Here is a 27,099-nt window from a genome sequence, read left to right as displayed (position 1 = left end):
GTTATATCAAATCAAATCAATTTTATTTATATAGCGTCAAATCACAACAAACAGTTGCCCCAAGGCGCTTTATATTGTAAGGCAAAGCCATACAATAATTACGGAAAAACCCCAACGGTCAAAACGACCCCCTGTGAGCAAGCACTTGGCAACAGTGGGAAGGAAAAACTCCCTTTTAACAGGAAGAAACCTCCAGCAGAACCAGGCTCAGGGAGGGGCAGTCTTCTGCTGGGACTGGTTGGGGCTGAGGGGAGAGAATCAGGAAAAAGACATGCTGTGGAAGAGAGCAGAGATCAATCACTAATGATTAAATGCAGAGTGGTGCATACAGAGCAAAAAGAGAAAGAAACACTCAGTGCATCATGGGAACCCCCCAGCAGTCTAAGTCTATAGCAGCATAACTAAGGGATGGTTCAGGGTAGGGATGTGAATCGTACAACAACTCACGATTCAGTTCGATTCCGATTCTTGGGGTGACAATTCGATTCAGAGAAGTAGTTATATTACTTTAAAAATGTTTATGTTTAAGAAAATGCAGCTTTACAAGGTTAATCAAGTGATTCTAGATGTAAATTTACTTATCTGCTTTGCTCGTTCGGAGTTGGCTGGCAGTTTAGCGAAGCGCTGGTCAGTAGTCGGCAGACACCGCTGCTCCCCTCTTTTAGCTCCGGGTGATAGCGTAGCATGTGGGCTTGCGGATTTGAAGTGTTTCCGAAGTACTTGACTTTCATTTTCCAGATTCTGCACACTACATAAGTCATGTCAAGCTCCTTCTTACGCAGCAAATAATAAAATCCAAAATGCGCCCAAACATTTGCCTTCAGCAAAGACGGTGCTGGCTGAATTAGCTCTTCGTCCACCATGCTAAGCTACAGCCACTGAACTCTGCAGCTCATGAGTGTTTGAAGCATGCCGGACCACCCTCCCCCGCGGGGACGCTGTAGTACGGAGGCCGTTGCCTGACAAACAGTACACGCAGCGAGTAAGCAAGATTATGTTTAAAAATGCTTTTAAAAAAATCGATTCTTGGATATTTTGGATCGATTCAGAATCGTAATAAATAAGAATCGCAATTCGGACGTGAATCGATTTTTTTCCGACACCCCTAGTTCAGGGTCACCTGATCCAGCCCTAACTATAAGCTTTAGCAAAAAGGAAAGTTTTAAGCCTAATCTTAAAAGTAGACAGGGTGTCTGTCTCCCTGATCCGAATTGGGAGCTGGTTCCAGAGGAGAGGAGCCTGAAAGCTGAAGGCTCTGCCTCCCATTCTACTCTTACAAACCCTAGGAACTACAAGTAAGCCCGCAGTCTGAGAGCGAAGCGCTCTATTGGGGTGATATGGTACTATGAGGTCCCTAAGATAAGATGGGACCTGATTATTCAAAACCTTATAAGTAAGAAGAAGAATTTTAAATTCTATTCTAGAATTAACAGGAAGCCAATGAAGAGAGGCCAATATGGGTGAGATATGCGCTCTCCTTCTAGTCCCTGTCAGTACTCTAGCTGCAGCATTTTGAATTAACTGAAGGCTTTTCAGGGAACTTTTAGGACAACCTGATAATAATGAATTACAATAGTCCAGCCTAGAGGAAATAAATGCATGAATTAGTTTTTCAGCATCACTCTGAGACAAGACCTTTCTAATTTTAGAGATATTGCGCAAATGCAAACATATGCAACATATAATATGCGCATTGAATGACATATCCTGATCAAAAATGACTCCAAGATTTCTCACAGTATTACTAGAGGTCAGGGTAATGCCATCCAGAGTAAGGATCTGGTTAGACACCATGTTTCTAAGATTTGTGGGGCCAAGTACAATAACTTTAGTTTTATCTGAGTTTAAAAGCAGGAGATTAGAGGTCATCCATGTCTTTATGTCTGTAAGACAATCCTGCAGTTTAGCTAATTGGTGTGTGTCCTCTGGCTTCATGGATAGATAAAGCTGGGTATCATCTGCGTAACAATGAAAATTTAAGCAATGCTATCTAATAATACTGCCTAAGGGAAGCATGTATAAAGTGAATAAAATTGGTCCTAGCACAGAACCTTGTGGAATTCCATAATTAACCTTAGTCTGTGAAGAAGATTCTCCATTTACATGAACAAATTGTAATCTATTAGATAAATATGATTCAAACCACCGCAGCGCAGTGCCTTTAATACCTATATCAGACGGTTGTCTAATCACAACTTAAAAAACAGACTTTTGGTTTTTGCAAATGCCTTTTTTTTAAACAAATGAAAAAATGACGTATTTTACAAAAGCGCATTTATTTGTAAACACCAACACACACACGCCACATTAACTTGTGTTGGTTATTACATAGAATGAATGAGTCAACCAATCAGTGGTAGCGGAGGCTCATATTACCCATAATCCCTTTGGGCATCTGTGTGTGTTAATGTTACAAAACTTCAGAATTAGTGCATTATTTTAAAATGAACATTAATTTGTGTTATTTTCAATTTGTACAAATGAGAGATTTGGCATTAATATAGTTCTTCTATCCAGACTAATTTGATTTATAAACCAAAACCATAAGTCAAATCGGCTTTACTTTTCAAGACGTTGGCCTCACGGTGGGACCACTGTATGCTGTTAAGGGTAATGACTTTTTTTTCCCAGCTTGGCAGCCAGGCCCCTTCTGCTGGGGTAGAGTTGCACAATAGATAGCAAACTGGAGTCAACAGGGTTTATAAATGTTTTTTACTAGTGTTAGTGGTCTAGGAGTTATCGGAAGCTAATTGGTCCGCTGATGGTTTTCAAAGTTATCTGAAACACTAATCTGATAATGAAAACATTAGCTTCAATAATTAGCGGATTAGCACAACTGTGCCCACCACTGCATTTACTTCAGTGAAATTAGTAATGCACATGAGAATCTTAGTTTTGTAGCTTGATGATGGCACCTCTCTGACAATAGTCAATTTTGCAGATACTGATCATTTTTTCTTATTAAATTTCATTTGCTCATATCATGGCTGTTTAGTTCTTTCATTGGCTCACTGTAGTTTACAACAATTTTTTTTTTTAATTCACTGACCTTTCCACCAGTTCTCTTGAAACGAACACAGAGCGAGTTGAGTTCAGTCCTTAACACGTACAGGTGTCAAACTGATTCGAGAAAAGGCCAAGAGGGTGCAGGTTTTATTCAGTGAAATCACCTGCTGGAGTTGGTGGTTACAAAGAAAACCTGCACCCTCTTGGCCCTTTCTGGAATCAGTTTGACACCTGTAGTTTACAGAGTGAAATTTTGTTTCTTATGTTCTAATTTGTTCTCTTGCATGGTCTTATTATTTTACACTCTTTCAGCCACACTCAGTTTCTCATCATTTCTCTCTCCTGTCATTTCTCCTCATTTTGTCCCTTAGCTCCTCAATCTTCCAAACGCTTCTGTTTCCTCCGTAGTAAAAGTCAAGACAAAATTCTCCCCCCTCCCTCCTCCTCCACCCGCCGTTCCCTCTCTCTCACCAGACGACTGCAATTTTGGTCTTCCACTGACATCACAGCTGACATCATCGCTAACCAACCCCTGATAGCCAGCGGACTTTTCTAATAACCTCATCAGTCCATCATCCATCAACATCACCTTCGCCGTTATCAGCCCTCATCTATTTCACAGTTTGTCACTTCCTGTCTTTGACATGAAAATTTCCACATCATGCATCATATAAACATTTACACAGATGTACACAGGATGAACGATAGTAATGGATTACATCAAAAACACACAAACGGGTGCATGTGACAACTGTGAGCCTGCAAGTATTACTAGTAAGTAGTGTGTGTTGAAAAGATTTGTGTGTGCTCACATGCTCTGTTTGAAGCACGCCAAGCTTGCTCACGACTTCCTGTGTCTAGTTTTTTTTGATGTTCTGTGTGTGCGAGCGTGCATGCCTCTGTGGATGATGTTTGATCGGCTGAGTTTGTCATTGAGTTGATGTAGTATTTACAGCAGATCTCATCAGTTGAGTTCTGAGCTCCGAGTTGTGTGGTGATGAAATCTGTTTGGTACATGAACCTCTGCTGGTGTGGTTTCTCTTTTCACTTTTACAAATTCATTGGCTTATCCATATAATGAAAGGCGAATGGCCTCTTTTCATGAGTATTCAAGTCATGAAAACAGCAAGGTGATAGGACCAATATTTTTTGAGAAATCAGTAATTTTTGAAAACAGGCCTATTTAAGAATAAGAAGAATAAGAAAGAACATTATTAATCCCCAAGGAAATTATTTTGCCAGAGTGCCCAAACAGTAAACAGTTTATGTCCCACTTCCACAATAAGAGCCTTTATTTTAAAATAAAAGCTACAGGTTGCTGTAGACTAGAGTGCTTTGATTAGAGAGAGTGGTGACATGACGAGTCGAAAAAAGTCAGTCACGTGACTCATGGTGCCATCCTGGGTTCAAAATAGCGTTCGCTGTTAATGTGAATCCAGCTATTTTATTTATTTGTTCACTGATAATGATGGGTTGTGCATTTGGAGGCACAAATAAACGCAGCAAGGGCTTCAAGATGTACAGATTCCCTTCAGATCCGAACGGAGTTACAGAGCAGCAGCTCCATAAATCAGGCTTTAAATTAATTAAATAAATAACATAAATAGTAAATTTATGTGAATTTGATAGCTTAACTATTTTTATATTTATTTTGATAGCACCTGTACCTGGATGTGTTGCAGTATGTGGCAAAATGATTTAAAAAAAATGTTGAAAACATTAAAAGGTCATTGAGTATTTCACTGCAATTGAACCCAAAATGGCGCCATGTTCTGAGTTGACGCCACTCTCCGATCAAGGCACTCTACTACAGACCTGACAGAATTTATCTGTCTGTCCTTTCCTCGAACATCCCAGACAGCAGATTCAAATCTGGACATTTTCTGTAGGCATGTGACCCCAAACCCAGAATTAACATGCTCACACTCAGGACAAAACAGCAGAATTGTGTCTCAGCAGTGTCTCACACAAAGAAAAAAAAGGGGGGGGTGGTATAGGATCTAATGTGAAAACTGTCAGAGTGCAAATATAAAATTTCAGTTATTCGTAATTTCTTTACATGGAATGATGTTCTGGTTAAGCAGTTTCAGAAAAGCTTAATGATGACAAAAAAATCAATTTAGAAAATTGAACACAACTGAAAACAGATTAAATCTTCAAGAAAGACTTTCATACTTAGATAAACAGGCTCAGGGTCTCATGACTGCTTTTTGCAGATGATGTGGTCCTGCTGACTTCATCGGCCTGTGACCTCCAGCACTCACTGGTTCTGGGATGAGGATCAGCACCTCTAAATCTGAGGCCATGGTTCATCTTTGCATTTTGTATCACTAGTTATCCATCTTCATGATGAAGTGGTATAGAGGAGGATTTTCTTAAAAAGAAGACCTGAAAGTTTAGCTACAAATTGCCAGAAGGTACATCTGAGATGCAAGCCTGGATTTGATCCATTTTGGTGAAAGAAAATCCTTCTCTGCTCTACTCCACTATGAAGCTAAGAGTAGTGATGCAAAATGCAAAACTTGCACTGTGCACAATTTCTCCAATCACAGCCACATAAGCCCATAACTTCTCCTGGGATGTCTGGGTGTCTTGGTGGCTTTCCTCACTCTTCTCCTTCTTGCACAGTCACTCAGATTTTGAGAACTGTCTACTCCATGCAGATTTACTATAAAGTGCCATACTGTTTGTATTTCTTTATAATTAATGTAAATAAAGTCCAAGACATATTCAGTGGCAGTTTTACCATCAGAGAGCCTCATCCAAAACTACCACAAAAGACTCCAAGCTGTCGTTGATGTTAAAGGGGCAATACACAGTATTAAGAACAGGGGTATGTAAACTTTTGTTCAGGTTCATTTGGGTAGTTCTCTTCTCATTTTGATTTAAAAAGAGGAAACACAGTTGTTTGACAATAAATGGCTTCACCCAACCATTAGCCATGAGTGGGGAAAAAGTTTTTGTGTTGTCATTCATATTCTCTTAAAAATGGCCAAAAAAGCAAACGTTCTGCCAGGGTATGTAAACGTTTGAGCACAATTGTAAATAGTCAGAAATATATCATTTGCAATAACTGACCCTCGTTTTTTTTGCCAAAATTATTATGTGTAAAATGATCATGTAGGTATCTGTGATAACTGGAAAAAGATGACAGCAAAGTACAAGCTTGCTTTCCGAATATGTGAAGGAAACTAAAAGGAACAGAAACTTAAATTTCATCATCATCTTTAACCATGTTATGTCCTTAAAGCTGTATGGCCATTCGAATTTCACAAAACTGACAAAATTTAGTTCTACCAAAGTCCAAGCATTATAATGTCATATAATGCAAAATTGCAGCTCATTTTAATGAAGAGAACATATTTATCTGGGGAGAATTTCATAGCGAATATTGTCTCTTCCTTCCAACGTTGTCATGCAGACAAACTGCAGGAGGAAGCGCATGCATGAGGTTTTGAGAGGACCTGTCACCTGACCCATATGCTTGGTGTGCGTTCCCGTGGTATGCATGCATGCTAACATCTGTAAGATGTCCTATAAATCACTTCAGAGGTGTTATCTGGTTTCAAAAACATAATGTAAATGTAAATAAAAACAGAATACAATGATTTGCAAATCCTCTTCAACCTATATTCAATTGAATACACCACAAAGACAAGATATTTAAGGTTTAAACTGATTGACTTTATTGTTTTTGTGCAAATATTTGCTCATTTTAAAATGATGCCTGCAACACATTTCAAAAAAGCTGGGACAGTGGTATGTTTACCACTGTGTTACATCACCTTACCTTCTAATAACACTCAATAAGTGTTTGGGAACTGAGGACACTCATGTTTGGGTATAAATGGAGTATCCCCAAAAGTCTCAGCTGCTTACAAGCAAAGATGGGGCAAGGATCACCACCAACAACTGCATGAAAAAAATAGTCCAACAGTTTATGAACAATGTTTCTCAATGTTCAATTGCAAGGAATTTAGGGATTCCATCATCTACAGTTTATAATGTAATCAGAAGATTCAGAGAATCTGGAGAACTTTCTACGTGTAAGCGGCAAGGCCTAAAACCAACATTGAATGCCCGTGACCTTTGATTCCTCAGGTGGCATTAAAAACCAACATCATTGTATAAAGGATCTTACTGCGTCGGCTCAGGAATGCTTCAGAAAACCACTGTCGGTTAACACACTTCGTCGCTACATCTACAAATGCAAGTTAAAACTCTACCATGCAAAGTGAAAACCATACATCAACATCATCCAGAAACGCTGCCACCTTCTCTGGGCTCAAGCCCATTTGAAATGGACAGACGCAAAGTGGAAAAGTGTGCTCTGGTCTGATGAGTCCACATTTCAAATTGTTTTTGGAAATCATGGACATCGTGTCCTCTGGACAAAAGAGGAAAAAGACCACCCAGATTGTTACCAGTGCAAAGTTCAAAAGCCAGCATCTGTGATGGTATGGGGGTGTGTTAGTGCTCATGGCACGGGCAACTTACACATCTGTGATTGCACCATCAATGCTGAAAGGTACATCCAGGTTTTGGAGCAACACATGCTGCCATCCAAGGAACGTCTTTCTCACGGACGTCCCTTCTTATTTCAGCAAGACAATGCAAAACCACATTCTGCGCGTGTTATAAAAGCATGGCTTCGTAGTAAAAGAGTGTGGGTACTAGACTGGCCTGCTTTCAGTCCAGACATGTCGCCCATTGAAAATGTGTGGCACATTATGAAGCACAAAATACAACGACGGAGACCCTGGGCTGTTGAACAACTGAAGTCATACATCAAGCAAGAATGGGAAAGAATTCCACCTACAAAGCTTCAACAATTAGTCATCATCAGTTCCCAAAAGTTTATCAGTTTGAACATTAAATATCTTGTCTTTGTGGTGTATTCAGTTGAATATAGGTTGAAGAGGATTTGCAAATCATTCTATTTGTATTCTGTTTTTATTTACACTTTACACAACGTCCCAACTTCGTTGGAATTGAGGTTGTATAAATGCCTTGTTTTTGTGGTGTGGGTTCGTGTTCATACCTCCGCCTCCTCTGTAATGTTGAGACATACTGGGACTCGTTATGATGCACATCAAGGCGGCTAGTTAACACATACTGATGGTTTTCTTTGAAATGATTATAAATATGAAATGTTTGCACGCATGTGGGTGGAATCTTATCATGATGTCTGTTCAGAAGGAGTGTAGGTTCTGTGTTCTGTAAAACATGGTTGCAGGTGGGTTTTTTTTGCCCCCTGTTCTTTGTGGTCCATCTGAAGTCACTAATAGGCTTTAGAAATTTGTAGAAAGGTGTACTATAGACTCTATGAATAAGTGGAAGTGTCTGTCGGTTTGTCTGAATGCGTCTCTGCTCTGCCCTGTGCTCCTCTCTTGCACTCCTACAGTGTTGTGCTTTCTGTGTTTGTGTGTGGAGTAGTTTTACTGTGGAATGTTGGTCCAAAACACTTCCTCACAGCGTTCTGGTTGATTGACAGGTTTGAATGACAAGAGCCGTGGTGTCCGCAGCAGCACTCCAGCAGGGAACGACGAGTGCGTCAATGGAGAGGAGGGACATGGACAAGGTATTAAAAGAAACAGGATTAATGCTGCACTGAACCAAAATTCTATTCCAGCATATATGTAGATATTTATTATAATTGTACAGTTCAGTGCAAATCTTGATTTTCTGAAGTGATACTTTGTTCACTTTTCATAGTCGGAGTGTATTTCTAGTTCCTAAACACTGGTTTTACATTCCGGTTTCCTGTCAACTGATTCAGTCGTTGTGACGTCTGGTTTGTGAAGCAGTGACTGAAACAGGAAGTCATTTCCTGAAAGTCTGATGTCAACATGGTGGTTCTGTTGAAGTATCGTCACACACGGTCGCTCATTTGTGATGCCTGTTTTGTTGTATCAACTCCTTAACATTTAAATATTGGACACATTGACATGGAGTGATCATCATTTTACATCTTGGTGTGCTGGGGGGCTGCACATTCAAGGAGGACACATCCATGCTGGACAGACTGATCAGACAGGATGGCTCTGTGGTTGGCATGAAGCTGGACTCTCTGGTGACGGTGGAAGAGAACACTGGACAAACTGCTGGACATTGTGGATGACGCCAGTCAACCTCTGCACACCGTCATCAGCAACCAGAGGAGCCTCTTCAGCCACAGAATGCTCTTTCCTAAGTGCAGGACCAACAGACTGAAAAACTCTTTTGTCCCTCAGGCCATCAGACTGTACAACTCCTCACTTAGGGGGAGGAGGAGTAGCAGGAAGACAGAGCATGGGAACGAAAGGAACAGTAGTAGCCAGTAAACCAGTATTGATCAGTATGTCGTATTTATATTGTGTATTTATATTTACATTTTCAAACTGTTTTTCTTTTTTACTTTCACTTTTGATACTCTGTGTGCTTCTTTCCCTGTGTGCTGCTATTCAGTGCTGGAAACTCAATTTCCCAGAGGGAGTCTTCCAAAGGGATCAATAAATCTATCTAATCTAATGTATAACTTCTGGCATTACATTTCTGCTTTTATTTAGACATGATTGTACCATCACTAATATCTGCATCAGGATGATGCAAACCAGCAGTGAATATGGACCCTATTTTATATATTTTATCTATTTAGTCATAAAATTTCTATTTGATTAGCCAGCAGACAAAACTGATGAAATTGCATTTGCGCAAATAGTGCGTTTGCATCTAATATAAACACATCTGGATAGTGATACAAACCTGAAGAAACCAGTAATTCGTACACATTGTGAAAGCCATCACAAGGAGAACTTTCTTGGTACTAAAAGAAGAACCTCATATGAGTTTTCAATGCATATCGAAGGAATCAGTTTTCTAAATCATTATATATATAATGTGTGTGGATATGCATACATAATTTGTGATAACCCATGTTATCACTGTTGCGATGGACATTTTGCGCAGAGTACAACTTGAATTTACAAAAATTTGATTTTGGAAAAGGAAAATTTAGATTTATTTCTACTCAAAAACAGACAAAACCTTCAGGTAGTACAGTTCATGTAGGGGCTTCATGAAGGTATTGTAACTGACTGTGCATCTGCATGGTTCTGTTGATCTGATTGGCTTGTAAAACCAAGAAAAAGTTACATTTTTCCTCAGTTAAAACAGTAGTTTCTTATGTGCGTACGTGTGTAATATAGGGGTGGGATAAAGTCCCTGTCAAGTTACCATCAAGCCTCAGAACAAGTCATGATTGAATTTAATCTATCAGGAGATGATTTGGGATTGTATTTGAGAGTCACAGTGTCAAGGTACACAAGTGACTTGACAGTAACTTTCCTTCTGTCTTAAGTATTCTGTTAATAATCACCCATGTTGCCTCATTTGGTGGCGGCACAGTGAATGGCTCCGCCTGTATGCACAGATGTATCATTTTGGATACCCTCAAAGTATCTGACAGGATATCTTCACATTCACTCAGCTGCAAAGAGCCAAATTTGACATCATCCATACAACCCCTGGCTATAATTTTTTTTAAGGTCAAAGTCACAACATCATGAAACTTGCAGTTATAAAGTAGATGCAGGCTACACACTTCAAATGCATTTGCACTGGACTGTGTAAATATATAATTACCTCTGCTAAGGTGGTTATGTTTGTGTTGACATTTGTTTTGTCTCTTTGTCTTTTTGTCTTTTAATAACTTTAGTTCATTAACTGGGCATATTTAAAGAACATGAACAGATTTTAATGAAATTGTAAGTGAGGTAGTTCAAGTTTATTATTAGTCATTTCAACAATATAATAAAATACAGTTGATAGGAATGTGCTTTGGTGTGCACTGGCGTTGGGTCAAGAAAGAGGTCATTACATTTTGCTGCAGATCCAGATCCAGGCCTGGATCCTGGGTTTGATCATTGAGGTTTGCTGTCTTAAATACATAAGAACAGGTTTCAATAAGATTTGGTGAGGTCGTAGGCTTTAAGTCAAAGAAGAGTCATTACATTTTGCTGTTTGCTCTCGTCTCACATCTGAAATCTTTATTCTTCAATTCTGTTGTTTAACCGATACCAGTGTGTAGTGCCATTTTAGATTGTTTTGTCATTTAAAGAAGACCTCTGTGTTGATGTTGTCTTCTCTCAGGTCAGACCCCCAAACCATTCAGTTCCACACCGAGCCAGCAGTCATCTTCACTGAGCCTACCTAACATCTTGAACTCCAGACCGCTGCCAGGTTCTGGCCGCAGGTCCAGAGGTACAACTCTACCCAAGCCATATTATTGATGTTACAGCTGGAATGTATTTGACAGCATGGTGTGTTTTTTGTTTGTTCTTTGAAGATGATTCTCACCACAGTAACAAGGGAGGACACGCAGGATCAGGTGACCTCAGCCACAACACCTCCAGCTCCAACTCACCTACCAACTGCAAAGGTACAGCCATATTTCAAATGTCTGGATGTTTCTATGAAAGCGATTGGACTTCTCTTTCTAAGAGGTTCCTTCTGTCTTAAGTAAACTGGTGAGGAAGCCTCAGTTATAGTCTTCTTGACAGTGCAGTCAACTGCGAACAAACATCTACGTGAAAGTGTGAAACATCGCTGCATCATCCGCTTCTAGCCATCTATATGAACAATCTCTGTGTTTTTAGACACGTCTGACCGTCAGGGTCGCTCTGCCAGCCTCTCCAGTGATGACGCCACTGGTGCCAACACTCTGTCACGAAGTTCCACCCTCCCATATGACCACACCCCCCAGAGAGCCCAGCCACAGCGCGGAGCTGGAGTTAGGACTAAGACACGCCCATCTTCTCCTGGCAGTGAAATGGTGACACTGGAAGAGTTTCTCCATGAGACCAATCTACAGTCGCCCCCTATGGTAATCAGTAATACAGTATACTGTGTACACGTGCAATATGCACACTATTTAAACACTTAGTTCCACTGGTAGTGCATAACATCAACAGCACAGAGTCACATCATGTGACAGGGCACATATGCAGCACATAAACTATAAATAAAGGAAATGCATGTTGTGATGGGTTTCTAAAAATCAAATCAGACACCTGCTCTAATTATTACTTCGTCTTCGTACCCCTCAGAGACACTTAAAAATACATGCCCTTAAAAGGAAATATGGACTCACATTTGCACATGTCTCTTCTATTGTTTTTGAATTTTTGGGATGTGAAAATATTAAAGTTGATGAAGATTGACTCATTCGTAAGAGACGACACGTCATTGTTAAACGTCAAGAATTTGGAGTCAGAGGCGTTCTGGTTCGGGGAATAACAAGACATTGTTCAACTGAGTCACCTTAAAATAAAAGAGCATCACATTTTTGTTGAAATTGATGTATTTTTTTTCAGCCCATCGGGAGTCAGTTTTAGACTGATGACTCCTCTGTAAAAACATTCACAAGGAAGGAGTTCAATTTCAAGGTTGTAGTCGAGTTCAGACTTTGTTTAAAGACCTAAAAGGATCATTACATTATTGATGCATGTACAAGCTTAGCGAGCAGCTTTAGTTTCCATTGTGGACGTCATTATTGCGAAGTCTTTTGTTCTCTCTCTGAAGCGAAGAAGCTCATTACGGACAAAGTAAAAAAGAATTCCCCCAATTACTGAACCCAATCAGCAACACTAATGGCTTCGGTTTCAGCCTCTAATGGAGGCATTTTCTTTGCCCAACGCTGTCATTATTTTGTTTACTGCTCCACAAATGTCTCTGGCCGAACGAATAGAAAGATGAGGGCTTCCAAACTGTTGATTTGGTCTGATGTTTAGTGCAAATCTTTAGTGCACTCATTAAAAATAAAATCTAGCAGCACAGTCAATGAGAGCTGACAGAAAACCCTTCATTAAACTTGTATAACAAAGTTATGTAAGCACCAATAATAAAAATGACAACCAAGAGCAAATTCAAATTTAAATTGCATTATGGTGCAAGTTTTTCTGAAGACAGAGAGCAGTGACAATCGAGTGGTTTGTCTTTATTTACTCATTATTTCAGGAAGAGATGAAGCCGTAATAAATAATATTTATTGCAAATCTGATGGGTTAATCGTGTGAGATTCAAACCATAAAATATCGTGTGGACTGTGGCAAAATATTGGACCGTTTCACATTTGATGTATTACTCCGTGCCCTGACTCAGTGCGCTGCTACGCAGTTGTCAGTAATGGTGCTGAGAGCGAGAGAAAATGGCGTAGTGATAACGATGCCGAAATGGATTAATTTAAGCTACCAAATGAAAGTATTGATGTGAATTCTGCTCACAGAATTTCCAGTTTGGCATGAAGACGCTGTTGCTACTGTAAGCTTTGATGAGCCAACCACACCCTTTGCATAACAGATTTATCGCACTACATTATTATGCTAATTAAGATGTAGCCCTCAGTGGGGGACACGGATCTGTGCAAACATTGGAATTGGATTAGAATGGGAATAACCCCCTTGTGTCTGATTTGTGAAAGGTAATGCTGGATTACGGTCGCAAACAGCCGTAAAACTCAATTCGTGACTGTAAAATTACCGTCCGCAAATCATCAGACAGAACAGGGTTAGTTCCTAAATGCACAGCTCGTGCTAACATGACTGCAGCATCAAAACTAAATGGGCCAGGGACTGTATTTGTGGGCTCACTCACCATATCCTTATACAACGTCAGTGCTATTCACGACATTTAATGTTAAGGAGAGGACACAAAGTGAAATGACCATCAACTGGAGATGATTAAATATACTGTGAGATGGATTTTTGTAGTTTTGTACATAACAACTGGGATGTGCAGGCATTGACATTAAGCTTTTTAGTGTACTTGTCCATAGGACAAGTAACCCTGACTTGTCCTATAGGAAAAGCTGGTTGTTCGGACAACCCGTGAATGAGATTCAAATTAAATATTTATCACATCTACTTTGCTGTGACATATCACTTCATGAAAAAGTTAATACTGTCACTCTCCTGTGTGGGTGGTAAAATTTTGCAGTTTTATTTCAGATGTGGCAACAGAAACAGTTCATCTGTGGTAATACAAGGAGGCACTTATTGCCTTAATCCAAATTTTTAAAAGAAATGTCACTAAAAGACATAAAACATAAATAATGCATGGCCTGTGATCTTATAGTTTTTCCAAAATGTGGTGGTGATGGACACGTAATGATCCTGACATTTACTTTTATTTCATTTTTTCATGTTTCATTTCATGTTTTGTGAGATCAGCTTTATTTTTATTTATTTTTTGTTAATATATATCCATTCCTACATTTGAGGACTGCAGCATTTTCTAAGAAAAAAGGTTGGGACAGGGTAGTTTATTGTTAATGGAAGAATTAGTTAATAATATTTACAGTCAGTTTTCTTGGGAAATGTCAGAGGATAATAACATGAACATTTCCAACTCACTGAATATTTCTTAGACTTTATTTACAGCAATCATTCAGAAATACAAATAGTGTGGTACTTTATGGTAAATCTGTGTCAGGTAGGCAGCTCTCAAAAACTAAATGTCCATGCTGGAAGGAGACAAGTGAGAGAAGCCACCAAGACACAACTTTGGAAGAATGTTTGGCTTCTGTGGGTGTGAGTGGCGAAACTGGGAATATAACATTTTTATTTTTATCTTCATTTTACATACAGTCCCTACTTTTTTATTTGTGGTTGTTTGTTCCATTTCTGAAATTAAAGAACTGCTATAAGGAAAAGTGTTAACATTTTATTGTTTTTAGTAGAACAAACACAAAAACCAAACTCTTATAAAGAAGGAAAAAATACACAAACGTGCAGGAAAAACTGAACAATGCAGACTGATTTGACTCATGATTTTTGAAAATAATAAGCGGTAACTTACTTTGAAATAAATGAAATGCAGAGATGCAGCCTAATAATTTTGAAAAATAAAAATCAGCAGCTTGTATTTTTATTCTAACGAGAGTTCATTTCCTCTTTTTTCTCCTCCTCAGTCACATTTTGTGCTTGAACATTAAACAACTACATTAAGTCATCTAAAATAAATTTCTGTGGAAAATAAAAAGCCTGTTAAAGTTCAGAGTTCTCAGCTGCTTTATGTGATTTCTGCTTCTGAACATCATTGCAGAGTTTCTCCACATCAGTTTTTTTAATCACACGTGTGTGTGATTTTTATTCTGTTCATTCATATATTCTCATTTTAAGGAATTCTGACCAATTTATTTCATCTCATAAATTCAGTATAACTGTCACTGACACACGCACAAGGTATGAACAGGACATACTGTCAGAAAAGTCCAGAGAGAAATAAAGGCAGCGCCACAGTTTAGCCCCCCCCGCAACCATCCGACTCACGCGTGCACACACACACACTCACACACACAGACAGCTGCAGCGATCGGACCCAGTCTTAATTTTAGACAACTCTAAGCAAAGCCCCCGCTATTTTTTCGGTGTCTTTTTCGAAAATTGATGGCTCAAATGACAGCAGGACGGCTCGCTGCCTAAAACCTTGGTTCTCGCTCCCGTGAATTTTTAATCCTGTACCGTCCCAATCACATGATAAATAGCAAAGTTGACTCCCATCCCGTGGGATTCCCAGAAAAATGTCAGCCTCTACTACGAACGCACACTCCATACAGTGGTCTCGCGCACACATTGATATCATGTTTTCCGATTGTCCGCTGCGTGGAGAGTGGCGGGAAAAACTGAAGACTATTTTGCGCAAGGTGCGAGACAAGACGTGATGTAAATAATAAAAAAAGGTGGCGGTCAGGTATTTTGGTTCCAATCGATGAAAATAAAGAATTACGTTTTAAACCAAAAAAAAAAATGCCACTTGTCCAGTCGGACAGCGATTAGAGCATATTGCTTGTCCGATCACATTTTACACTTGTCCCGGACAATCGGAGAAGCGTTAATGTTGATGCCTGATGTGTTTAATATGGCCTTAGTACATATCCACTATTTCCTCCCACAGTGAGATGCCTTGGCGCAACCGTTCATATCAGTCAAACATTATTCGTTGTGTTTCCATGTAGAGACAGATAACGTTCCATTTCGGTCATCAATCTACCACAACATCTTGGTGAGACATTGTGCAAGTGTGTCTGTTGTTGGAAGAAACTGTCAAATGTTAAAGGACAATTAATATATATTTGTATTACAAAAATACTCTTCTGTTCTCTATGTAAAATATTTTGATGCACCCTGTCGTCTGTGTGGAGCAGGAGAAGAGTCTCTGACCGCTTGCCAGTTAATTCTGGTGTTCAACAGGGATGTGTTCTGGCTTCAACTCTGTTCACCATATGCGTGGGATGGGTGTTAAGTATGTTTGTGGAGTTTAATGACTTGGGTGCCTTCATCAGTGAAGAAAGGTTTACTGACCTTGATTTGCGGGCAGTGTTGTGATCTTTTTGGCATCAATGGATGTCCTGATTGTAGCAGTTGAGAAACGCTTTGTTACGCAGATGATACCCAGCTTTATCTATCCATGAAGCCAGAGGACACACACCAATTAGCTAAACTGCAGGATTGTCTTACAGACATAAAGACATGGATGACCTCTAATTTCCTGCTTTTAAACTCAGATAAAACTGAAGTTATTGTACTTGGCCCCACAAATCTTAGAAACATGGTGTCTAACCAGATCCTTACTCTGGATGGCATTACCCTGACCTCTAGTAATACTGTGAGAAATCTTGGAGTCATTTTTGATCAGGATATGTCATTCAAAGCGCATATTAAACAAATATGTAGGACTGCTTTTTTGCATTTACGCAATATCTCTAAATCAGAAAGGTCTTGTCTCAGAGTGATGCTGAAAAACTAATTCATGCATTTATTTCCTCTAGGCTGGACTATTGTAATTCATTATTATCAGGTTGTCCTAAAAGTTCCCTAAAAAGCCTTCAGTTAATTCAAAATGCTGCAGCTAGAGTACTGCGGGGACTAGAAGGAGAGAGCATATCTCACCCATATTGGCCTCTCTTCATTGGCTTCCTGTTAATTCTAGAATAGAATTTAAAATTCTTCTTCTTACTTATAAGGTTTTGAATAATCAGGTCCCATCTATCTTAGGGACCTCGTAGTACCATATCACCCCAATAGAGCGCTTCGCTCTCAGACTGCAGGCTTACTTGTAGTTCCTAGGGTTTGTAAGAGTAGAATGGGAGGCAGAGCCTTCAGCTTTCAGGCTCCTCTCCTGTGGAACCAGCTCCCAATTCAGATCAGGGAGACAGACACCCTCTCTACTTTTAAGATTAGGCTTAAAACTTTCCTTTTTGCTAAAGCTTATAGTTAGGGCTGGATCAGGTGACCCTGAACCATCCCTTAGTTATGCTGCTATAGACGTAGACTGCTGGGGGTTCCCATGATGCACTGTTTCTTTCTCTTTTTGCTCTGTATGCACCACTCTGCATTTAATCATTAGTGATCGATCTCTGCTCCCCTCCACAGCATGTCTTTTTCCTGGTCTCTCCCTCAGCCCCAACCAGTCCCAGCAGAAGACTGCCCCTCCCTGAGCCTGGTTCTGCTGGAGGTTTCTTCCTGTTAAAAGGGAGTTTTTCCTTCCCACTGTAGCCAAGTGCTTGCTCACAGGGGGTCGTTTTGACCGTTGGGGTTTTACATAATTATTGTATGGCCTTGCCTTACAATATAAAGCGCCTTGGGGCAACTGTTTGTTGTGATTTGGCGCTATATAAAAAAAATTGATTGATTGATTGATTGAAACTGAGTGAGGAGTCTCAGCTTTTGACATTTAGAGATGCCTGGATAGAGCTTACGGCGTTATGTCACTGGCAGATGTGCTTGGTGATGGTGATGACATTTGCAGGCCAATGAAGCTCCCATGTTTTCTAAGTCCGGATGGTTCATGCCTTAATTGAATGGCTATGAGACCTGGACACGAACCAGTGACCTAAATCCATAAACGGGTATCTTTGGTCTCTCTGTTGAATCCTGGGGTGAAGAATGCTTAGGGAGACAAAGGTGAAATTTACTATTGGTACTTGCATTTGCGGAAACATCTACTGCAACACTTTGGCTATGTGATGGGTTTCTCAGAACTGAGGAATCTAGCACGTAAAGAAGGCCACGATGATGTCCACGATTCACCTGAATGTGAAGGATGGATGACTACTTTTGAGAGGTAGGGATCGATCGGTTGTCTGCCAGGGTGGGTGCCGCGCAGGAGTCAAGGCGGTTCTGCATTGTGGTGGATGCAGCAATGCTTGGCACCAGCACACGCTGACCTAAACGAGGTGTGCATTATTTAATACAGATATATAATCTGATGTGGTGATCATTATAAAACACAGCTCGTGGAGGAAGTGAAGTACAAACTACTAGGGAATAAAAGTGAAGTACAAACTACTGCTGTCACGCGTGTGTTTGTGAGATGAGTTAAGGAAAATCAACACCCCCCCCCCCCCCCCCCCCCCCCCCCGTTTTCTTTTTTTTTTTTGTGTGCTTTAAGTTCTGAGAGTGCTCTTCATGTTATTGATAGCCTGAGATATTAATGTTTGAATAGAATGTTGAGTGTGCAGTCTGACTGAAGAGGAATCTGCTGTGATCGCTTGTTGCCGACACGCCCGATTGTGCATAAAGAAAAATGTAATAAAAGGCATCTCACGACGACACACCAAATCACCACTTTGAGGTGGAATGCTTCCAATGTCAGCAGATGTTTAGCTATTGATGTTGACATCAGAAAGTACATGGGTGGAACCAAGTGAACTGAACAAAGAGTAAATTAATATAGATCATTTTTAAAGCTTTGTGGAGTGTCACCGGTGAAATGCAGTTTAACATCCTCTTTATCAGCTCCAGTAAAACTGTCATTTACATACTGTATGCTGACTGAAACACTTGATCGCAGCATGAGAAAATGACTTCAGTCCACTAAGAACTCCCAACACTGACTGCGATCGTTATTAATGGTCCGTTGCAGACACTGAGGCCCTTGATGCAGTCAAAAACAAAAAAGATGGAATACAGAATGATGGGTCATGGATTTATCTCCTTGTTACTGGTCAGTTTATCATGTTTTTCCAGCTGCAAGATTAAAGTTGACAAAAGGAATTTAAAGATGGTGTTAAACAAAGTCAAAGATTTCAATGGAAACACCTCAGATACTTGAGAAAACCATTCCTGTAATCATAAAAACTAATATGTATATGTCGCGGACATAACGAGCGAAGCGCTTCGGCATCTCACCATGTCATTTAGGCCCTTCAGACTTTTTTTTTGAGTAAATGCTTTGGTGGAGAATGAGCATGGCTAAAACCCTTCAGCTTCTGGGGGAAGCTAACCTTAACCCCTGCCTTTTCTTTATTTATTTTGCCTTTCAGCTTCTGAAAGGTAAGCATTTTTCTCTTTTTTTTTTTTTTTTTTTTTTTTGCCTACAATATGGCCAAATTATCATATTGCAATATTGTCATATCGATATGATATAAGATATGGCTATGATTCCACACAAAGTGCAGCAACAGTTCTTAAACAAAACAGTAATAATACCACACTCATTTTGCACTCACCCATAAGCTCAGATACAGTGCCCTCCAGAAGTATTGGAACACTTGGTATTTGACACATATTATGTTAGAAAGGTTAAAAAAATTTTTTTTTTATAAAATTAAACCTTCACTGTGCCTTCTGATAGAATCACCACGATGACCACTCCAAGATGGCAGCTGCATTTCTAGCACTTCAACACCTAACGTGGTGTCTACTCCTCTTTATAATGTCTGTTTGTGGCTTTATACGGCTTTTATGAGAACGGTTTGTGGCTTTTTCCGTACTGTGATTTTTTTTTTTTGTGCCTTGTCTCCCTTCGGTTTGTGGCTTTTACGGCAACACTTGTGGGGTTTTTTTTCCCCACTGGGGGAGATTTTTTCCGGTTTGTGCCTTCGTCTACCATAGAGTGAGCCCCACTTGTATAACCTTCAAATACACCGTGCAGTACAGCGAGACCCAGAGTAGTGTCGCAGCTCATCCACCAACGTCAGCAGCCCTGTACCACCCTTGGGGAGCCTTGATGTGTTGCAAGGTTGCTGGCACACTGGGCACCTGGTACTAAGCTGAAAAGAGACGTGGCTACTGGGAAACAAACCTAGGTAAACTTGAGAGATATCACCCCAAACACTGGCTAAGGCTGTTATTGGCTTATTAGTCTTACATCCCCTTGAAATGGTTTTTGGCTTGCAGCATTTCCCAGGTGTCCTCAGTACTTTCCCTGCAGTCACTGGAACTTTCCCCAGAGTCAGTCCAAAGATTGGGTTTGATAATCTTCAAATACAATTTGCAGTGCAGTGGGGCCCAGAATATTACCATCCCAGCACTATTACAGTGGTATTCATCAATTTCTGTGCTCACTATATTTCAGGTGGGCGAGAACTGTGCTAATGATGCACTAGGATTCCTGCGTGCATGCCTCCACCTCTCCAACGTAGTCGCAGTTTAAAAATAAAGAGCAGGTAGCAACAGCGGTTCTCCTGCTCAGTTATGAGTTATCTCTGATAACATTGGTATGGTTAATGGTACACAGCCATTTTACGATGCCTACACAGCTGAGCTGCATCTTCTTGGATGCCAGAATTTCTCAAAGATGGTGAGAGGAGGATGAGGCTCTAAAGTGCTCCATGAATTGTGCACTGCAGTGGGAAGATTATACCACTGCTGACAACTTGCTGCACTCAATCATTTGGGAAGAATCGTTATCATTCATCTGCCATCTGAAGCAAAAGGTGTTCAGGTCCACCCGTATCTGCCTCAACCATCGCAGCAAACTCTTTGTCAATAACAAAGTGAGAGGGTGGGTCAACCTTCATGTTGACTCTGTCAGTACACTGAGCAGGTGCTCTATGGAGACACTTTAACGGCGCCTTGTCAGGGTGATGAAGAAACTTTGAGTATCAGGCTCAACCCAAAGTACTTGCAGTTAATGAGTTAGCTTTAGTTGACTTTTTGTTTTCCTTTAATTTGCAGTACTTTTATAGTTTCTGGGTTTTGAGTTTTGTGATGTTAATGTGTCTTGTGCTTTGACTTTGTGTGTTTACATTCCTGATATCATTTCCAAAGGTAAAGCACTTCATTCTTGAAAATTTGATCCAGCCGCCACACTTGAAACACACAGACGCAGGCTGCTTGGGGTTTCAGAGGGACTTTCCAGTGGTTTTTGGTTTAAACTGTCAAAAGATATAATGTGGCACGAAAGTACCCAAATGTCATCCATTCAGGAGGTGTCAAACATATGTGCAGTGCAGGGTGAAAACCCCATCATCAGAAAGTAGAAGTCCTACCACATACCCTACTCACAGGCTGGAACACCCAGGGCTGCTTGTAAAAGGGGGTGGGTGGATGCATGAGTGCACAGTCAGTGTTACATTAAATGGAATGCCAATCACCTCCCGGCTAACACCAAAATGAGTAAAGAGGTTGGTGATACCTTGTGTGGCCTAGGAGGGTCGAATGAAGCCCAAACATGCCCCCATCTTAGAGTTACCGAACCTACAGCTAACAGGCTAACGTTCAGGTGTTTTATTGAAGCCTTTTTTTTGGGGACTGGGCAATCGTTTCATAAGGGTTTGTGTGGGTATTAAAAAATTATGACCCTCTTACTACTTCAGTAATATAGGATTAATTGGACTAAATGCCATCAAGCTAAAAGTGTTAACTGTGCTAACCTCGCTAACATATCAATAATAGCATAATAAGAATTTGTTTTATTTGCCATTGATTAAATTGAATAGCACAACATTTTGCTTGAAGGAAATACTGGAGCACAGACTTCATACCTGTGGGTGGGGTGAATGTTCGGCAACATTACGTTTGCTTCATCAGTCACAACTTTATGTGGAGTGGAACATATTACACAAGACTTACGATATCTGACCAAATGGTTTTTGTTTTCTGTCTAGATGTCTACAGGAAGCAGGGAAGACTTGATGACAGATTACTTCACCAGAAGCCCCGCCCTTTCCACTCCCGCTGGACGAGATCAGGTCACACCCACCAGCTATGTCACACCCACCGTACAGCCCTCTACACATAGACCAGGACAGAGCGTTAAACCCTCACCACGGCAACCTGTTGGCCAATCCCCATCCTCAGGCCAGTCCCACGTCCCCAGATCCAGCCAATCACTGAGCAGGTCCTTCAGTGTGGCCTCTGCTGATTTGTTGCGCTCCAACGGCCCAGACAGTTTCCCCGCAAATGATGGCCCTGCCCAAGGAGAAGTCGTAGTTCGACGGCAAGGGGGAGGAGCAGGTGGGAGAGAGCGGCCCCTCTCCGCCCGCATGGCTGGCCTGACCAATCAGCAGGGAGGGGGCGGATTCTTAAGCCCGTCTATTCACCACTCCTCCTCTGTCAATCTACAAGTGGAGAGATACGCCGAGCGAGAGAGAGAAAGAGAGCGAGGGAGGACACCTACCTCACGAAACGGCCCCTCCTCTTCCTCCTATCATCACCGTGGAGAGGTCGCCATGGTAACACCAGTCAGGGCAGTGCCAGCTCATCACTTGGATGAATCCATGCAGCGTGAGGAGGGGCTAAGAGAGGGCCCGCCCACTGACCCCTTCCACTTAAAAACAGAAGGTGAGCGAGGGAGGTGTGCCTCAGTGGAACGCCCAAAAAGTACGCCGGCCTCTCCCGACCCCAACAATGACCCCCAGACTGTGTGGTACGAATACGGCTGTGTCTAAACACTGTAATCACCATGTGGCTGTGTCTAAATGTGGGAACAGTGGACATCTCAGCACTAGAGGATTCTGGGGCATGAACTCTTGAAACACAAGTAATCAGTCCAGCTGTGGATTATAACTCTGGAAACGCTGGGATTAAATTTAAACCACTGGATGTCTGTTGGCTCTGACTAAACACTTAAAAGAAAAATGCTGCACATAAACACATCTGTGGGTTTGCTGAAAAACGGAAAGGAGACACAGTAGTTCCACATTGTCCTTAAACTTACTCTCTGTGGTTTCTCTGGTGGAGTTGATTTCCACCTGATTTCATCACGTACATGAGTGCTGCTGTGAGATATAAAGTAAAAGAAACACCAGTTTCTTTTTTTTTTCCGGACGCTATGACACAAAAGGACAAAGGCTGCCGTTGTAGTATCGCTGTTAGATTCTACGAATACAACGTACCGACTATTTATCCTGTTGACTGTCCTGTTTTTTTTAACCAATGAGTGGTATTTTAACACATTGAGAGATGGAAGTGACTGCTGATAGCTAGGAAAGGGTCAGGATAAGTGCTGGAAGAAAATTAATTTACATACAGTTGTGGAACAGAACACTAACAGTGGGCCTTTGTTGTAAGCCAGGAAATAGACTGTGACCGCTGGGTTTCATTGTCAGTGCCGAGCGGGAGGACGAAGCCAAATTAAAGTGAAGGAGAATCATGAGAACGACTGAATGTACAAGACTCTCGTCACACCTCTGCCCTTCTTTTTCTTGTCTAAAGATAGGACCATAAATATTTGGACAATTTCTGAACGCTACAACCTACTGGACTTGAAATGCAAGTAGACTACATCTGATCTGATTGGAGTGTAACTGCATACAGATTGGGTGAACAGTGTCTGAATTACAGATCCGTTACTGTGTGGTCCTGCACTTGTTATAGGGCCAAAGGTAATTGGACAGTTATCTGCTGAGCTGTGTGTTCTCATAATTTCCCTAATTAACTGTTAAGAAAAGGAAAATGCGTGAGTGTGTGGTACATCAGTTTAAAGTCTAAGTGTGCATGAAGGAGATGAGTGAGGGAAGCCACCAAGACACTGACACCTCTGTGACTAGAGAGACTACATGGGGCACACACACACACACACACACACACACACAACCTGCTGTAAGTCCCACGGTGTTTAGATGGAATTACCCTCAAATTCAATCAACATCCACATATTTATGGACCTGACTCTGTAGTCAAAACACTGGAAATGAGGAATGCAGCAATTGAGGCAAAAAGAAAGGAAAAAAAAAAAAAGCAGCTAGTGAGTAAACGATGGCAGCAAGGATACAGAGAAGACACAGAGGGATGCTGGGATGGAGAGAGCGGCAGGCGACAGATATAGAGACGGACGGAGAAATGAAGACAGAGATGAAACGACCTCTCCCACTTACAGTCTCTCCGTCTTTAGAGTTTATCCCAGCATGCAACACTCCTGTCACTTTACTGGAAATGGTGCTTGTTGCCAATGTGTATATATAACCATGTACACACTCTGTGCTGAAGGGGGCGTGGGTGTGGCTTTGCTGGCCATTCACACACACACACACACATGCACGGTAAACTGCTGTGATTTGGTCAGAAGCACAAGAAGAGACAGACTCAGGCTAAAACCAGATCCACTGTGATCCGGTCCTCTGTATGCAAGAAATTCACTTTAATAGTAGTTCTCGTTTAAAAAAGAAAAAAAAATTACTTTGAGAATGTAGATATTCAAATGAGCACGTTTCCCTAATAAATCCTGCTGCTGTCACGTTGGATTATCGGTGTCTAGATGTAAAAATGGCACATGGTATTTGTAGCTGGTTTGGGCAGACTTGGACGTTGGTTTCTCGCGGCAGCTCCATCACTTACATAAGAGCTGTGAGTTTGGAACCTGCTTTTGGCGTCTATAGTCAGAGCATGTTGAGGTTTCTGCACAGTCCAGCTGACGTGTCCTGGGCTGCGACTGGTCACGGATGTAATGTCATGAGGTTTTGTTTCTTTATAATAATAATTGGTTGACCACGGGCTGATTTTTTTATAGAATATATCACCCCAATGCGCTACACAGGGGTGAGAACTAACCTTACCAACCCCCTGCAAGCATATTGGCCACGGTGGTCATGAAAAACTCACTCAGGTGTTTTCTGACTATAGGAAGAAACTTCAAGCAGATGAGACTGAGATGGGTGACTATCTGCTTTGACCTAGGTACCAACAACGAAATAAAGCATCACAAAGAAATGTCAAACATGCAGTGACACAAACAATGTTAATAATCAGTACCACAACATTCACTGAAAGCCCTGCTGGGATTGGCTCCTCCCCCGACCCTTGGTTGGAGTAAGTGAGTATAAAAAAATGAATGAGCATTCAGTTAGCTTACCTAGTGTTGGTCTCATCACTTTGGTGAATAAATTAGGATATAGTGACTGAAGCATGCCTTTTGTCCCACAATACTGTGTCTGAAAACAAAAGCAGTCAACTGATGTAACAGCGCCACCACAGCGGGAGTTGGGTAAATAGAATTTTGGGAGTTGCGCTTTGAAATTGTAAAGCTTCCCACTTGAAAGTAAAACTAAAATGGCAAACAAAGCTGAGAAGTAAAGAATGTCTACAGAAGAGTCTTATGTTGTTGAGCATCTTGTGTTTCACCTCTGAAGAATCGATACCAAGACACAAGCATTTATTATTATTACAGTATATTATACTTTATTGTCAGGGTCCTTTAATGAAATGTCATTTGCCTTCAAATGCTGCTAGGATTCCCAAATGGGGGATCTGTGCCCTCTCTGTTGGCAGGGGAGCATACAGTCAACATGCAGGATGACTGAACCCAGTCTGGCTGAGCTGCAGGGAGGACTTGGAGATTGAGGGTCATCCAGAATGAACAGGCCTAGGCAGACTGGTACGTCATATTCCAGGATCAGTATTTAGAACTGATCTCATCTACAACCCCTGGCAAAAATTATGGAATCACCGGCCTCAGAGGATGTTCATTCAGTTGTTTAATTTTGTAGAAAAAAGCAGATCACAGACATGACACAAAACTAAAGTCATTTCAAATGGCAACTTTCTGGCTTTAAGAAACACTATAAGAAATCAAGAAAAAAAGATTGTGGCAGTCAGTAACAGTTACTTTTTTAGACCAAGCAGAGGAAAAAAATATGGAATCACTCAATTCTGAGGAAAAAATTATGGAATCACCCTGTAAATTTTCATCCCCAAAACTAACACCTGCATCATATCAGATCTGCTCGTTAGTCTGCATCTAAAAAGGAGTGATCACACCTTGGAGAGCTGTTGCACCAAGTGCACTGACATGAATCATGGCTCCAACACGAGAGATGTCAATTGAAACAAAGGAGAGGATTATTAAACTCTTAAAAGAGGGTAAATCATCACGCAATGTTGCAAAAGATGTTGGTTGTTCATAGTCAGCTGTGTCTAAACTCTGGGCCAAATACAAACAACATGGGAAGGTTGTTAAAGGCAAACATACTGGTAGACTAAGGAAGACATCAAAGCGTCAAGACAGAAAACTTAAAGCAATATGTCTCAAAAATCGAAAAATGTACAACAAAACAAATGAGGAACGAATGGGAGGAAACTGGAGTCAACGTCTGTGACAGAACTGTAAGAAACCGCCTAAAGGAATGGGATTACATACAGAAAAGCTAAACGAAAGGCATCATTAACACCTAAACAGAAAAAACAAGGTTACAATGGACTAAGGAAAAGCAATTGTGGACTGTGGATGACTGGATGAAAGTCATATTCAGTGATGAATCTCGAATCTGCATTGGGCAAGGTGATGATGCTGGAACTTTTGTTTGGTGCCTTTCCAATGAGATTTATAAAGATGACTGCCTGAAGAGAACATGTAAATTTCCACAGTCATTGATGATATGGGGCTGCATGTCAGGTAAAGGCACTTGGGAGATGGCTGTCATTACATCATCAATAAATGCACAAGTTTACGTTGATATTTTGGACACTTTTCTGATGTTTGAGGATGATGAAATCATTTTTCAAGAAGATAATGCATCTTGCCATAGGGCAAAAACTGAAAACATTCCTTGCAAAAAGACACATAGGGTCAATGTCATGGCATAGTGTCAATGTCAATGAGCAGATCTGATTTGATGCAGGTGTTAATTTGGGGATGAAAATTTACAGGGTGATTCCATAATTTTTTCCTCAGAATTGAGTGATTCCATATTTTTTTCCTCTGCTTGGTCTAAAAAAGTAACCGTTACTGACTGCCACAATCTTTTTTTCTTGATTTCTTATAGTGTTTCTTAAAGCCAGAAAGTTGCCATTTGAAATGACTTTAGTTTTGTGTCATGTCTGTGATCTGCTTTTTTTCTACAAAATTAAACAACTGAATGAACATCCTCCGAGGCCGATGATTCCATAATTT

At 40.8% G+C, this 27,099-nt stretch overlaps 1 protein-coding gene across 5 annotated transcripts in view; it reads left to right on the top strand.

The window, feature by feature from the left end:
• Positions 1-23,967, top strand: part of ccdc88c (coiled-coil domain containing 88C) — a 112,581-nt gene extending 88,614 nt beyond the window's left edge. For 3 of the 5 annotated variants that reach the window (XM_034160076.1, XM_034160077.1, XM_034160073.1), the window contains exons 27-31: positions 8,501-8,587; positions 11,137-11,247; positions 11,330-11,425; positions 11,643-11,869; positions 21,878-23,967. In XM_034160076.1, coding sequence (XP_034015967.1) covers positions 8,501-8,587; positions 11,137-11,247; positions 11,330-11,425; positions 11,643-11,869; positions 21,878-22,660 — 1,304 coding nt within the window. In that variant the 3' untranslated portion in view covers positions 22,661-23,967. Of the gene's footprint in view, positions 1-3,377; positions 3,697-8,500; positions 8,588-11,136; positions 11,248-11,329; positions 11,426-11,642; positions 11,870-21,877 lie in introns of those variants that run through there. The other 2 variants (XM_034160074.1, XM_034160078.1) reach the window with 2 other exon arrangements.
• The last annotated feature ends 3,132 nt before the right edge of the window (positions 23,968-27,099 follow it).

The sequence above is a fragment of the Thalassophryne amazonica genome, chromosome 19 (assembly GCF_902500255.1).
Source record: "Thalassophryne amazonica chromosome 19, fThaAma1.1, whole genome shotgun sequence".
Lineage (NCBI taxonomy): Eukaryota > Metazoa > Chordata > Actinopteri > Batrachoidiformes > Batrachoididae > Thalassophryne > Thalassophryne amazonica.
Note: the sequence above shows the minus strand (reverse complement) of the source record. Positions and strands in the feature narration are given on the sequence as shown.